This window comes from Sceloporus undulatus, chromosome 5 (genome assembly GCF_019175285.1).
Source record: "Sceloporus undulatus isolate JIND9_A2432 ecotype Alabama chromosome 5, SceUnd_v1.1, whole genome shotgun sequence".
NCBI lineage: Eukaryota > Metazoa > Chordata > Lepidosauria > Squamata > Phrynosomatidae > Sceloporus > Sceloporus undulatus.
This window is the reverse complement of record NC_056526.1, coordinates 21,606,923-21,620,023: the sequence shown is the minus strand read 5'-3', so window position 1 is coordinate 21,620,023 and position 13,101 is coordinate 21,606,923. Positions and strand designations below refer to the sequence as shown.

Below are 13,101 nucleotides of genomic sequence, written 5' to 3'. Positions count from 1 at the left end.
TTTAGCGACCTCGGAAGGATGCAAGCCTGAGTCGAGCTTGGGCCCTTTTGCTGGTCTTGAACTCGCAACCTTGTGGTTTCGAGTGAATGGCTGCAGTACAGGCATTTAACCACTGCGCCACCAGGGCTCCATGATCAAATTGAGGCTGTTGTACTTTTGTCATATCATTAGAAAAGACAGTGCTAGGAAAGTTAGAGGGAAGTGGAAAGAAAGAAATGTCACACACTAGATGGATAGACTCAATCAGAGAGATCACAGGCATGAATTTGCAGGACATGAGCAAAGCAGTGGATGACAGGGTAGTGGAGATGTCGACCCACTGGATCAACATGAGTTGGGGCCAACTTGAAGGCAGTTAACAAGGACAACTACATGGTTCATAGCAAAGGGCATTTATATGTACATATTCTGGAGCAGGCAGGTGAGTGAGAGAGGGGGGCAAGTGTTGTATAAACCATAACAAGTCTGATCTCTGTGCTCTTCATTTATAATCTACTTCTTAGAAACAGCAGGTGAGATCTGTGGCTTTGTGGGAGCACTTCTGACTCTAGGTGGAGGTCCTGTTTAAATATACATCCTGCTTAAATATGCGTCTATAATTTATTTTTAAAAATTCTCTGGCATAGAGCAGAGTTGGGGACCACGTGGCCTACAGCCTCCATTCGTTTTAAGCACTGACTGTGCCAACTAAGAATGATGGGAGCTGAAGTCAACAGCTTTTTTTTTTGGCGGGGGGCTTCCTAGTCCACCCAATCCTGATCATAGTGTCCAAAAGTTAAATTTTTGGCATAGCTGTTGGAACGTTCTGAGGCTGCATCTACACTGCAGCATTAATGCAGATACCACTTTAACTGCCATGGCTCAGTGCTATGAAATCCTGGGATTTGTAGTTTTATGAGATGTTTAGCCTACTCTGTCAGAGCTCTGGTGCCACAACTACAGATCCCAGGATTCCATAGCATTGAACCATGGCAGTTAAAGTGATATCAAATGGCATTAATTCTGCAGTGTGGTAGCAGCCAGGGAATAATAGTTCCAGAAAGGAACTTTTCCAGTCTTTCTTTCTGACACAGAGCACCAAATTAGAATAAAACTTAAACTAGAACGCTTTCTCCTAACATCTGGTCTTTTTTGCAGAGAAAAGTGTGTGTGTGTGTGTGTGTGTGTGTGTGTGTGTTTACATGTGCAAATGTCTTCAGAGTATCTCCTTTCCCAACTCCTCTTTGACCTCTGCTTGGGGTAAAAGCAAATCAAAATGATTTCCACCTGAGTTACATAAATTTGTGTAAAAAACTTGAATGGTATCATGTGGTCTTTTCCACTGAATGCATTTCATCTGATACATTGATTTCCTCTCAGTTATAGCTGTCAAAGCATGTGAAAAGGACATGAGAGAATAAATCCTGTCATTTTACTCAGAACCTTTGTAAAATTCACGAGCTGTGACAGTTTAATTGGTTCAAGAATTAGTTTACTTAGCAACAGCAAACAGTGGCAAAAAAATAAACATTAATTTGGATGTATGTCTTATATTGTATGTGGTGATAACCACTAATGAGTTCAGTATTACTATAAATTTGAAGTCCATGACCTGGATTCTATTTGGTCCCAACTAGAGATTAAAAAGGTTTTAATTCTATATGTTGTTTAATTAAAGTTTGAACTGATTTTATATATATTGTTGTATTTGTATGCATTGTAATCTGAACTTGTTTTCACATCATTTGAACTGTTTTGAGTTCCAGTACTGGGGGAAGGTGGAGGTTGGATATAATAAGAATATTAATAATGTTAATATTAACAATGATATTAAGAATAAGAATAATAAGAATCCTTTTTTGAGATCTCCATAACCTGGACCTGAGCACAATTTCTAATTCTGGAACTTCGTTCAGTTTGCTTAATCTCAGAATTCAGATCTTTTTGACACTGACATTTTTGCTATTTAACTTCATTTTTGTTCTGCTTTCACAGCTTTAGATATTATTATTATTATTATCATCATCATCATCATCATCATCATCATCATCAAGCTTTATTTATATAGGCAGACACTTAAGTGCAAATCACCCACACCTTGCACTTCACCAGTTTAAAAAGAGGTGGCTTTAATCAGAGTTTGGAATTTTTTATTGGTGTTTCATATAACACATCCCAGAACCCAAGGGCCATGTTGTTGGGGAATTGTAATCCAAAAGCTACCTTTTCTGAGTTCTGCTTTAACTTGAGAAGCAGCATTGGTTTATGGTTGCAATCTGTGACATGGGAATTAGTGGGATGAACTTTTCCCATGCTGTCTTTTTCAGGTGGTGGATGCAAGGGCTGGACCAAGTATTAAAACAACACTGAAGCCAAAGAAGATGAAGACTCTTCCTGGCAGCAGGATGAAAAGCAATCAGATTAGCAAACTGCAGAAAGAGCTGAAGCGACATAGTATGTTGATCCTTTGTGCTTTCCCATTAATTAATGTTTTGCTTTTTCTAGTGAGAGAGAGCAGCAACTGGATGAGAATGGGTGCACTGTAAACCACAGTTGAAGATCTTCGGAACATACCAGGAATGGGGAATGTATGCTGGACTGCAGCTCTCGTAATCATTTACCATCAGATAAGCAGCTAGGTCTCACTTTGGTCCAATATCCCAGGGCCCAGAATTTGCCCACCTCAGCATACAAGAAGAGTACAAAATCCTGAAAATCAAACGTTTGTCCCCTTTTCTCAGAGAAGCTGGCTTTAAAGCTTACCACTGAGAATTAGTTTCAAAGCATGACATATTTTTTTAGATCTAGCTCATTTTTACAACCACCTGGAGGGTGGTTCCTGAAAAAATATTTGAATTTCCATTCCCTAAATTCATCTAACCAAAAATATTAACTGAAATTATGGCCTAAAGAAAGGGTAGACATCTACTTCTGAGCACTGTGTTTGCCCTTTTTTCATCTCCAGGAAATTCATAGTGCCATTGTGAGAATAAAAATAGGGTAATGCTGTGTACACAGTTCTTTAGCAATCTGGAGAAAAGGTATAATCAGACATATTTTCAAAAGTTATCAGACACAAAGCTGCAAGATGTGGGGGTCTTCTTTGTGTTTTCTGTGTTTTGCACTTCCGTGTCATTGTTGCCTGTGCAGTGCATCATTTGGAAATTTGTAGAAGCTGAATATGGGAGAGGGGTCCTGTTGGTTTAATATTTTGTAGATTCTTCATTAGGAAAGCTTATTGTAAAGTTCTCTCGAGGTTCTATGGTACATTGCTTTACCAATCCATCTTTTAGCTGATGCAGACCAACCATAATGGCTATTTACTACCTAGTGGAAAACAGAGGAAGATGCATCAGAGAAGCGTCCCCCTGAATTCCTACAGCAGGACTTATTTGCAATGACAGTCCAGTGTAGTGTACTGGTTGGAATCTTAGACTATGACTCTGGAGACCAGGGTTCAATTCCCTGCTCAGCCACAAAACTCACAGAGTGACTTTGGCCAAGTCACATGTTCTCCTCTTTAAGGGAAGGCAATGGAAACGTTCTCTGAACAAATCGTACCAAGAAAATCCCATTGTAGATTTGCTTTAGGGTTGCCATAAATCAGAAACAGCTTGAAGGCACTCAACAACAAAACAATGGAAGCTGGAATCTCCTAAAGACCCCTGGAGATCACAGAGGATGCTTGTTGCTGTGCATCAACTACAGGAATGGAATGGGATGGTTCTCTGCTGTGCCCCCACACACTGATTTCCACCAGCCAGTAAATGGCAAAGGGGCTGCATCTGATAAAAATAGTATTGGTAGAGAAGAAGATTGCTAGAGTTCCTCCTGGTGGAACTATGGTAAACTTTCTTGTCAAGGATCTGCTAAATATTAAAGCAACAGAAACCTTGTTCCATACAACCTGGCAGCTCTATCTAAAGATGAGAGACTATTTTAACAATATCTCTGAACTTTCTAGTCTTTCATGTCTAGTATCTATTATTACCTTATTCCCTCTGTTTCTCCTTGTCCATCACTGTAGCAGGACAAACTCGGGGGGAACACACTCATGAGAGTATGTTTCCTCCATAGCAAGTGCATAACACACATACACATGTGATGTAAGCAAGGAAAGAGCAGTTTTACCAAGCTTGCTGGAGGAAGGGGATGGAAAGTCTCATAGAGATCACTTTTCCCATCCTGGAGGTGGAATGATGTACAACTTGTCACTTTCTCCCAGTGAGGGAACAAAATTGCTGTCATGTGTGCAAGCTCGACTCAGGGTTGCATCCTTCCGAGGTCGCTAAAATGAGTACCCAGACTGTTGGGGGCAAATTAGCTTACTTGCTAATTAGCTTACTTGCTGTTCACCGCTATGATCTTTGGAATAGCGATATATAAATAAAACAAATTATTATTATTATTATTATTATTATTATTATTATTATTATATGCATGCACATGTGGGTCCTGGGCCCCCAGCCAGTATTGTACATGGTCCTCCAGGTCTAAAAGGTCTGTAAACAAATGTTGAGGTTCTGAAGAAACCAGGGACCCATTTTCACTACACAATTATACCACTATTACAACATTTTAACTACTATGATCATGTCCCATGGAATCCTGGGTTTGGTAGTTAGGGGCATTTAGAATTCTCAGTCAGAGTGCTGCAGTGGCTCCCCAAACAACAAATCCCAGGATTCGAAAGGATAAAACCATGGTAGTTTGCGTGAAACAATAGCACTATGATTATGTAATAGGTGTTTACATATCCTAAATCCACCAGATCCCATCTGATTTTGGAAGCTGAGCAGAGTCGGCTCTGGTTTGTACTTGAATGTGAGACAGCCATGAATACCAGGTGCTGTAGGCTATATTTCAGAGGAAAGAACTGACAAAAACACTTCTGAATATTCCTTGTCTAAGAAAACCCTGTGAAATTTATGGGATCACCATAAGTTGACTTGAAGGCATATACACAGTTTTGTGTTGTGGGTTCTGGGGTGGCTTCCAAAGTCATCCAGCTATTTCTATGAGATTTTGATAGACTTAAAGCATGGGTGGGTAATGCTGGAGAGTTGCGGGGGCAGTTTCTGCTCCCCTTTGTTGGGCCAAGATCTTCCCAACAAAAGAGCAACATCTGGTTTCTGAAAAATACTTCTGTTTTCAAAGAAACAGAGTTTGGAGCTGAAACAATGCAGGAAAGTGGCTGGAATCTTGTTGATACAGTGGGCCAGCGCAAGTACACCAACATAGGCAGAAAGGAGAAAGACTGGGTTCAGCAGCTGTAAAAGCAAGAAAACCTCAGAGAGTCAGACTGTGCATAGCTGGCAAAGTTTGCCTTCCTTTCCTTGACATGACTCTATGACCCTGGAACAAGCATAGCTAATAGTGTAACGCACCAACAGGATTCTGTCCTAGTTTTTGAGGATAATTTTACAATTATACAACAGTAGTACAGTGTACAGTAGTCTACTCTTATCCGTGAGTTCGCTTTCCATGGTTTCAGCCATGGTCCAAAAATATTAGTAGTCTCCCTGTATCCATGGTTTTGCTCCCTGTGGCTTGTTACTATGATCTATTGCAGTCCCAAAACATTACTAATATAGGGTTCAGTGAGAGCCAGTGTGGTGTAATGGTTTAAGTGTTGGGCTAAGACTCTGGCGATCAGGGTTTGATTCCCTACTCGAGCATAAAAATGCACTGGATGACCTTGGCCAAGTCACACTCTCTTAGCCTCAGAGGATGGCAATGGCAAACTCCCTCTGAAGAAACTTGCCAAGAAAACCCTATGGCACCTTAGGTTTGCCATAAGTCAAGAATGACTTGGAGTCACAAAACATTACAGTTCAGCACTATTTGTGGTACTAGGGTCTTTGGAACATATCCCCTATGGATTGGGGGGGTACTGTATTTCTTTGGGGGGCAGAATTAAAGCAATAGAGGTCCTTGGAGTGGTGAAAAATACAGATTTGGAGGGCTTATAGGCCTCATGATTTCAACCCTGGTTTAAGGTTTCTGCATATACTGTATGTCTGCATAGAAGAGAGAACATGGTGTGATGCCATCTATCTTTCTATTCTTACAGATTCTGATGCCCACAGCACCACCTCAAGTGCCTCTCCTGCCCAGTCACCCTGCTATAGCAACCAGTCAGATGATGGCTCAGACACGGAGATGAGCCCTGGTTCCAGCCGCACACCTGTTTTCTCCTTCTTAGATCTTACGTATTGGAAAAGGTGAAGGGAAAAGCTTCAAACTAAATCTCTCCACTCCTTAATTCACGCTAGTAATTTCTGTTGTTTTTGAAATACCAGTAGAGAGTATTGCTCTGTCCAAACATAACACTTTCAACTTTAAAAAAAAATCTAACAGAACACTATGCTTAGAGGGGGAATTTTAGATTTAAACAAAGAAAGTAGACAAGCAGGAAGATGCAGGAGGGACAGAGGTTAAAATGCACATAATTGCAATAACGTGTAATCTTAATTATAAGGCTCTTTTGCTTCCATTCCCTCAGCAATCATGGAGGTTGCAGACAGCGGATGAGTCAATGTGGTGTTTAAGGAAGTAGATAAAGTAACTGGATAACATGCAGGGCATGAATTGGGTCACAAGCCATTTTGTTGTCTTGAAAGCAAAGCCATAGCCTTGGGCTTCTGCCCTCCCCACCATTAATCCCTGCTTGTGGAGAAATGATGGATTTTGTGACAGTAGCCAGCAATTGTATTGATCTGCAAGTATCCCTCTTACTTTATGATTAGCTGATTGCCACAAGATTGGTATCAGCTGAAATGCTTACATAGCCTAGCAGGGATGTTTGCTTTGTAATGTGGGTTGTGATCAGGAAATTAATTCATTTACTTTGTTTTCACAAATAAAATAATGGCCATTCCATTAAGTGGCTTTAAACGGGCATTAGACAAACCATAGAGAATATCTGATTAGCTCCTATCATAATGAGGGCAGGATGAATACCAGTCATATTTAGATCCCAGATTCAGTGCATACTCCAAATCTAAGTTATGACATGAATTTCACCTGAGCCTAGTTTCATTTTGACTGAATTATCACAGTGGTTTCCATGTTGGGCTGCCTGTAAGGACCGTTCAGAAATTGCAACTTGTACAAAATGCAGTCCTTGAATGATGCTCAACAATTAGAACATATTATGGCCCATGTAATATCAATGAATTGCTGTATATACCTGACTCTAAGTTAACCTCATGTATAAGTTTAGGTTTGAGAGCCAAAATTATAGATTTTGATATATCCCACGTATAAGTTGAAGGTAAAACTTAGAGGCATGTAACAAAGGAAGTAAAGGACGGAGCAAAGAAAATGATGCCAAAGCATGCCACTATTTTCCCACCCAGGCATTCAAAAATGCCAGAAGCAGCACAGCAGCAGACAAAGTAGAGGGGATTGGTACTTCTATTATGTTTTCCTCAGATAGACAAAGCTCTCTACTCAGAGAAAAGGATGGTGCCTATTTTATTAAGAGTTAGGGTACAGTATTTACATTGACCTGTGGATAAGTCAACCCAAGTTTTCTGGGTTGATTTTTTCGACTGAAATTTCTAGACTTGTACATGAGTATGTACAGTATGTGTCTGTTTCTGAATTCAAAAAGACAACATTGACTTAGGCTGCTGCCACACTGACACTGCTTTAACTGTCATGGCTCCATCTTATGGAATCTTGGGATTTGTAGTTTGTTGTGGTACCAGAGCTCTCTGGCAAAGAAAGCTAAACAGCTTACAAAATTACAAATCCCAGAATTCCATATTATTGAACCATGGCAGTACATATTATCATTCTGTATTCATTCTGCAGTGTAGTTGCAGCCATAAAAGCCCTTAACAGTTTGGGCTTAGGTTCATTTAAGGATTGCTTTCTCCCTATATTTTGTGCATTTGTAAATATGATCGGTGGGCATTAATAACAAGATAGTCCCGAAGTTGTGGAGGTTCTGCAGTTCTGGAGAGCCATCCTGAGGATAGTAATTGGTGTACCTCTGCCACTTTTAGACACAGCTTAACTGTTAAAAATATTAAATGCCTGCATTTCTTATTGAAACCAGTAAGAGTCTTGTGACACCTTAAAGGTGAACAAGGTTTATTTGGCCTAAGCTTTCACAGACTATATAAATACCTAAATAAATAAATATGTATCAGCCTTTAAGATAACGAGTTTTTGCTGCAGTTGACTAATATGGCTGTATCTGCTTTCATTCTGTGTTATTTTGCTGCTGTAGTTTTATTATACTTAGTTATTTGAAGTTTCTATGATTATTTGTGAGAGCCAGCATGGTGTAGTGGTTTGAGTATTGGACTACAGCTCTAGAGACCAAGCTCTGATTCCCAGCTCATCCATGAAACCCACTGGGTGTCCTTGGCCAGGTCACATGCTCTCAGCCTCAGCTGAACAAATATTCCCAAGAAAACCTCATTATAGGTTTACATAGGATCACCATAAGTCAGAAGCAACTTGAAGGCATACAACAGTTATTATTTGTATTTTGTACACCACAGCAAGGAGTAGTTAGGTCTAAAAGGGGGAAGATAAACATGAAATAAATGCAAATAATATCATTTGTGTTATTTTCCCCCCCTGAAGACAAAAAGTTTGCTGTGGCATTATTTACAAAGGCCGCTTTGGAGAAGTCCTTATAGATACTCATCTCTTCAAGCCCTGCTGTAGTAACAAGAAGTCTCCAGCTGAGAAGCCTGAACCACAAGGGTCCCAGTCTCCAACCATCTCCAACCAGGAAGAGTGGTGACTTCCATATCTAAATGCAAACGGTGTAAATGGAACCTCTTGCTCTCTTGAAAGGCTTGAAAGTGACCTACTCCTCACTCTGGAGGTCTGCTATGCTGCCAAAAGACTTTAGTTTTTACCTTGAACTGTTTTAAGAATTTTTTTTACTGCATCAGGTCCACTAATTCAGAAACCTGTTCATATCTTTTCAGAAAATACTGTAAATAATATTTAAGATACTCAAAAATAGATAGTTGAGCTGGACGCTTCTGCACATTATCTCTGTTCAGCCTTTTTCCTCCTACACAATTTATCCTCAACTGAATGACAATGAAGTTGGTAAAATATGTATGTAGCATTTATTTCTGTCAGAGAAATAATGCTCACATTTGGCATGTTAAAATTTTATCCAGTCACTTTCTCTATCTCTGAGGAATATATTGATTAATACTCTAAGGTGTGAACTTTGGATACTCAGTTTTGTAAAAGACTTCCCTACAATGTATATGTTGTAAAAGTGGGAAGTTCTGTCTTACTACTGATGTTTCACCTGTCCTGAACCTCACTTATCTCTTGTAGTGGAAGGAGGAAACAACAAAGCTTGGACTGCCTGTGCTGGTTGGGGGATTTTTTGAGCTGTCCAAAAATTAACTTTTCCAAATTCAGAAAAGGTTTGTATAGAAATTTATAGAGGGCTGTGACTAGGTTTAGGCAAAGCTTCAAGTCCGGTCAAATCAGGGGTGTGGAAGGGGAATGCTAACAGGTTTTTCTTAGTTTCAGATCAATTGCAGTCCTGTACCATGCAGTAAACCTTACCTCACAGATAGTCAGATATAAAGTTGCTCAGTAAGTGGATGCTTTCCTGTCACTTTCTCCTATAATTCTGTACTCATGCAGATTGATAAGAATAGAGTAAAAATTAATAGTTGAACTAATGAATTGCATCCCAGAGTGGAAACAGCAGTCTGTTAACTATTGACAAGGTCACGGGAAGCTTATGTGGCCTGTTTCGTAATTTCATCCCAGCAGTTGAATGAAAATAATATGATAATAGAGCTTACTTTTGACAGGAAGCCATGCTAATAAAAACTCAGGTTTAAGACTACTCTTATTTTCTTTGGATTCTCTGCCACATTAATGTGGTTGCAATAGAAATTGTGATACCTCCCCTGCACTTTTTCCTGTCCTCATTTAAAAGGTGTGGTCCCACTCTAGGTTGCTCTAGGTTTGTGCTGCATCTCTTAACAAAAGGATTTCAGGTCAATGTTGGCAGAGATCCTACATGTGCAAGTAGTTCCCCACACAGTTTGTGTCTTCCCACCATCCATGGTCTGTCAAATTCTGGGATAAACCTCTGCTAATGTCACTTGAGGAAGAGAGGGAAGGGGGAGGAGGTAGTTTCAGACTATAGAAAAGCAGCTGATCTCAGCTGGGGGGAGAAATTGGGGTGCACTTTCCAGTGAAGTGCACTGAACTTTTCTTTCCCCTGGGAACCTAAAGCAGCAGGATTTTCACGGCCTGAATTGCCTTCTTCCCCTTTCTGATGGTAAAAAGGCAGAGCAGCAGTCTTTCCTGGGGTCTTATTGCTGCAGGCCAGTGGTAAGTTTTTGTTTGGAGCACAAGAGCAAGAGAAAGTGCTCCCAGTTTCCCATCTAGAAAGAGACTTGCACATGCATAAATTACTAATAGGATGTTAGCTGCTGCCTGTAAAACTTATGCACAAACAACTTTGGCATTTCCCTTCCCTTTTGCAACAGCAGTGACAGGCTTCCCTGATGTGGGGTCCCCTCCAGATATGTTGGATTACAACTCACTATCCCAATCCAGTGGCTGGACATGATAGGATTTGCAGTCCACATGTTTGGAGGAGTCCTCCGGTTGGGGAAGCCCAAACTATTGTGTTGCTTTTTTAAAAAAGATTCTCTCAAAAACTGGTTTCGTTTGTCAAATGCCCATTTACATGTTTCCTAGGAGCCAGCCCATTGTGTAATAAATGTCCTTTATTTTCAATGACTTCTTGGTTCTGGAAACTGCAGTCTTCAAAGATCTTCCTGCTATAATACTTTTCCTCTCTATTTCCTAGAAGTGCCTTCGGTCTTTGCTCTTCTTTCTCACGAACTCGTCTTCCAATATAGAATTACCCTGTTAAGTCTCCTTATTGCATATTTGTCCTTACAGTACTCTCCCTATCCTGCCTTTCAGTGTTTATTAATTTCACAGATATCTTAAAGGGAGAGTTTATCTGGTTTCTCCCTAATAACAATGACAGTGGTATGCCTATCCTAGGAGTCCAGTTGTTTCCATGAATTTCCAATTTAGATTATGAGTATGATAGGAAATGCTTTCTGGGGACACTTTTCACTGTAGTAATGGTTATAAGTTCTAGTAGTTGGAGTAATTTTTAAAAAAATTTAAGCAAGTGAAAGGGCTAGACTCTCTTGTTCTCATGTTGATGGTCTAGTTGGTCCAAGAAAGGGTTCTGTTAGATATAATGGGTGGATGTGCTCCTGCTATTAGGGGTCAAGATAATGGCCTTCTGGCATATGTGAATATGTTGCTTTGTTTCATATACTTTTCATTACTCCTTTTTTGAATAGCATAAGAACTTCCACTTTTTTGCAGTGCACTACTATAGACAGGCCTGTGCGGTTTGGATTGTTGGTTTGTTTGTTTTTTTCAACAATTTTTGTTGCGCTATGAAATCAGTTGATGTGATGTGTCAGGAAAAATTAAATCTGAAGTACTGTCTTCTGACATTTTTAAGGGTTCCCTAAATACTTTTTCTCCTCCATCCCTACCCCGCTTTCATTTGTAAATAGGAGAATTGTTCTAAAGGGAGGATAAAATAGATCTTTCTTGTAACTGACTAGCTACTTGGCAGTTTTGCTGGGCTGGTAATCTCTGAAGGATACATGCAATACATTTGTCATCTCCTTATTGGATTAGACTTTTTAAAGGGGTAAATGGTTCTGGGCATTTAACAGCTGCAATATGAAACCATGTACTATAATACGGATCATCTCTTCTACTTCTGTATTTATTTATTTATTACAACAACAGCAGACTGTCTTCCTCTGCCTCCTCCTCCTCCCTCCGTAGTAATACAAGATGAACTGTATGTAGTTATGCACTTTGTATTAAGGTAGTAGAAACCTATGGAACCTGTTTTTATAATTTTTTATATTGTTCATACATTTGTAATCCAAGCATTTTTTAAACTAGAGTAATGAATAAAATTTTTAGACTTGTTTAGAAAAATAAGCATTCCTATGTCTTTCTTTTTTTTTTTAAAAATGTTTCTTTTTGGGTCGTATTGATTTGACACTGATCTGATACGTCATCCATACTGAAATGGATGGAAATAGCTGCAATACAAGTGATGGTCTGATTTAAGGGCAATGCTTTTATCCAAAAAGATACGGTAATGTCTTTCAGAAAAGGAGTAAAGAATTTAACTGGTAATTAAAAGATAATTACCAGTAGACTTCAACTCTATGCTGATTTAACTGTGATTAAGACTCACTGAACCCAGAGTAGTTATACTTTAGCAATACAGAGGTTTGCACTTATACTTACAGAATACCATAAAGCTTGCAAGTGAACATTTTGGTGTGAAACAGTTCTTTTGAAAATCCTAAAAATATTCTCCAAAAGATGCTCTTCATCAACACCAGTCTTTCACCCTGTCCTATGCATTGCCATTCTTGGGTAGTTTGGCATGTTTTTACACATTATGTTTTGCTAGCATATCTGATCCTCGCATTCAGAGATGATGGAGCAATTTGATTTGTAGGTGTGATAGTGTCAAGTTTCCCCATTCAGCTCACTTACAAAATAATAGATATGCTGCATTCTAGTTTATAGGTTCTTCAACACAATGCTGCAGGGCTGCAGGGAGACACATTAATTCACATGTTTATGGAGTAAAGACATCCCTAAGCAACAGATGGACTAGAAAAAAGGATGGAAAAGGAACAAAATGATAACTATAGAAGTGCAATCTAGAGCAATTAAGAACCAACTTGACTTAACGCCCATCATCCTATATTTATTTATATTAACACATTGAGTATCCCTTATCTGGAATTCTAAAATCCAAAATTATTCACATGGCTGGCTGAGATAGTGACACTTTAGCTTTCTGATGGTTCAGTGTACAAAAAACTTGTTTCGTGCACAAAATTATTCAAAATATTATGTATAAAATTACCTTCAGGATACGTGTATAGGATGTTTTTCATGTTTAGACTTGGGTCCCATCTCCAAGATACCTTATTATGTATATGCAAATATTTCAAAATCCAAAATATGCTTTAGTCCCAAACATTTTGGATAAGGGAGACTCAGCCTAGGTTAAAACAGTGTGCTAGCATTTGG

General features: G+C 39.3%; 1 protein-coding gene across 2 annotated transcripts in view; it reads left to right on the top strand.

The window, feature by feature from the left end:
* The window catches only part of SINHCAF (SIN3-HDAC complex associated factor), a 29,899-nt gene extending 17,914 nt beyond the window's left edge, over nt 1-11,985 (top strand). For both annotated transcript variants that reach the window (XM_042470603.1, XM_042470604.1), the window contains exons 4-6: nt 2,307-2,433; nt 6,053-6,203; nt 8,584-11,985. In XM_042470603.1, coding sequence (XP_042326537.1) covers nt 2,307-2,433; nt 6,053-6,203; nt 8,584-8,746 — 441 coding nt within the window. In that variant the 3' untranslated portion in view covers nt 8,747-11,985. The remainder of the gene's footprint in view (nt 1-2,306; nt 2,434-6,052; nt 6,204-8,583) is intronic.
* The last annotated feature ends 1,116 nt before the right edge of the window (nt 11,986-13,101 follow it).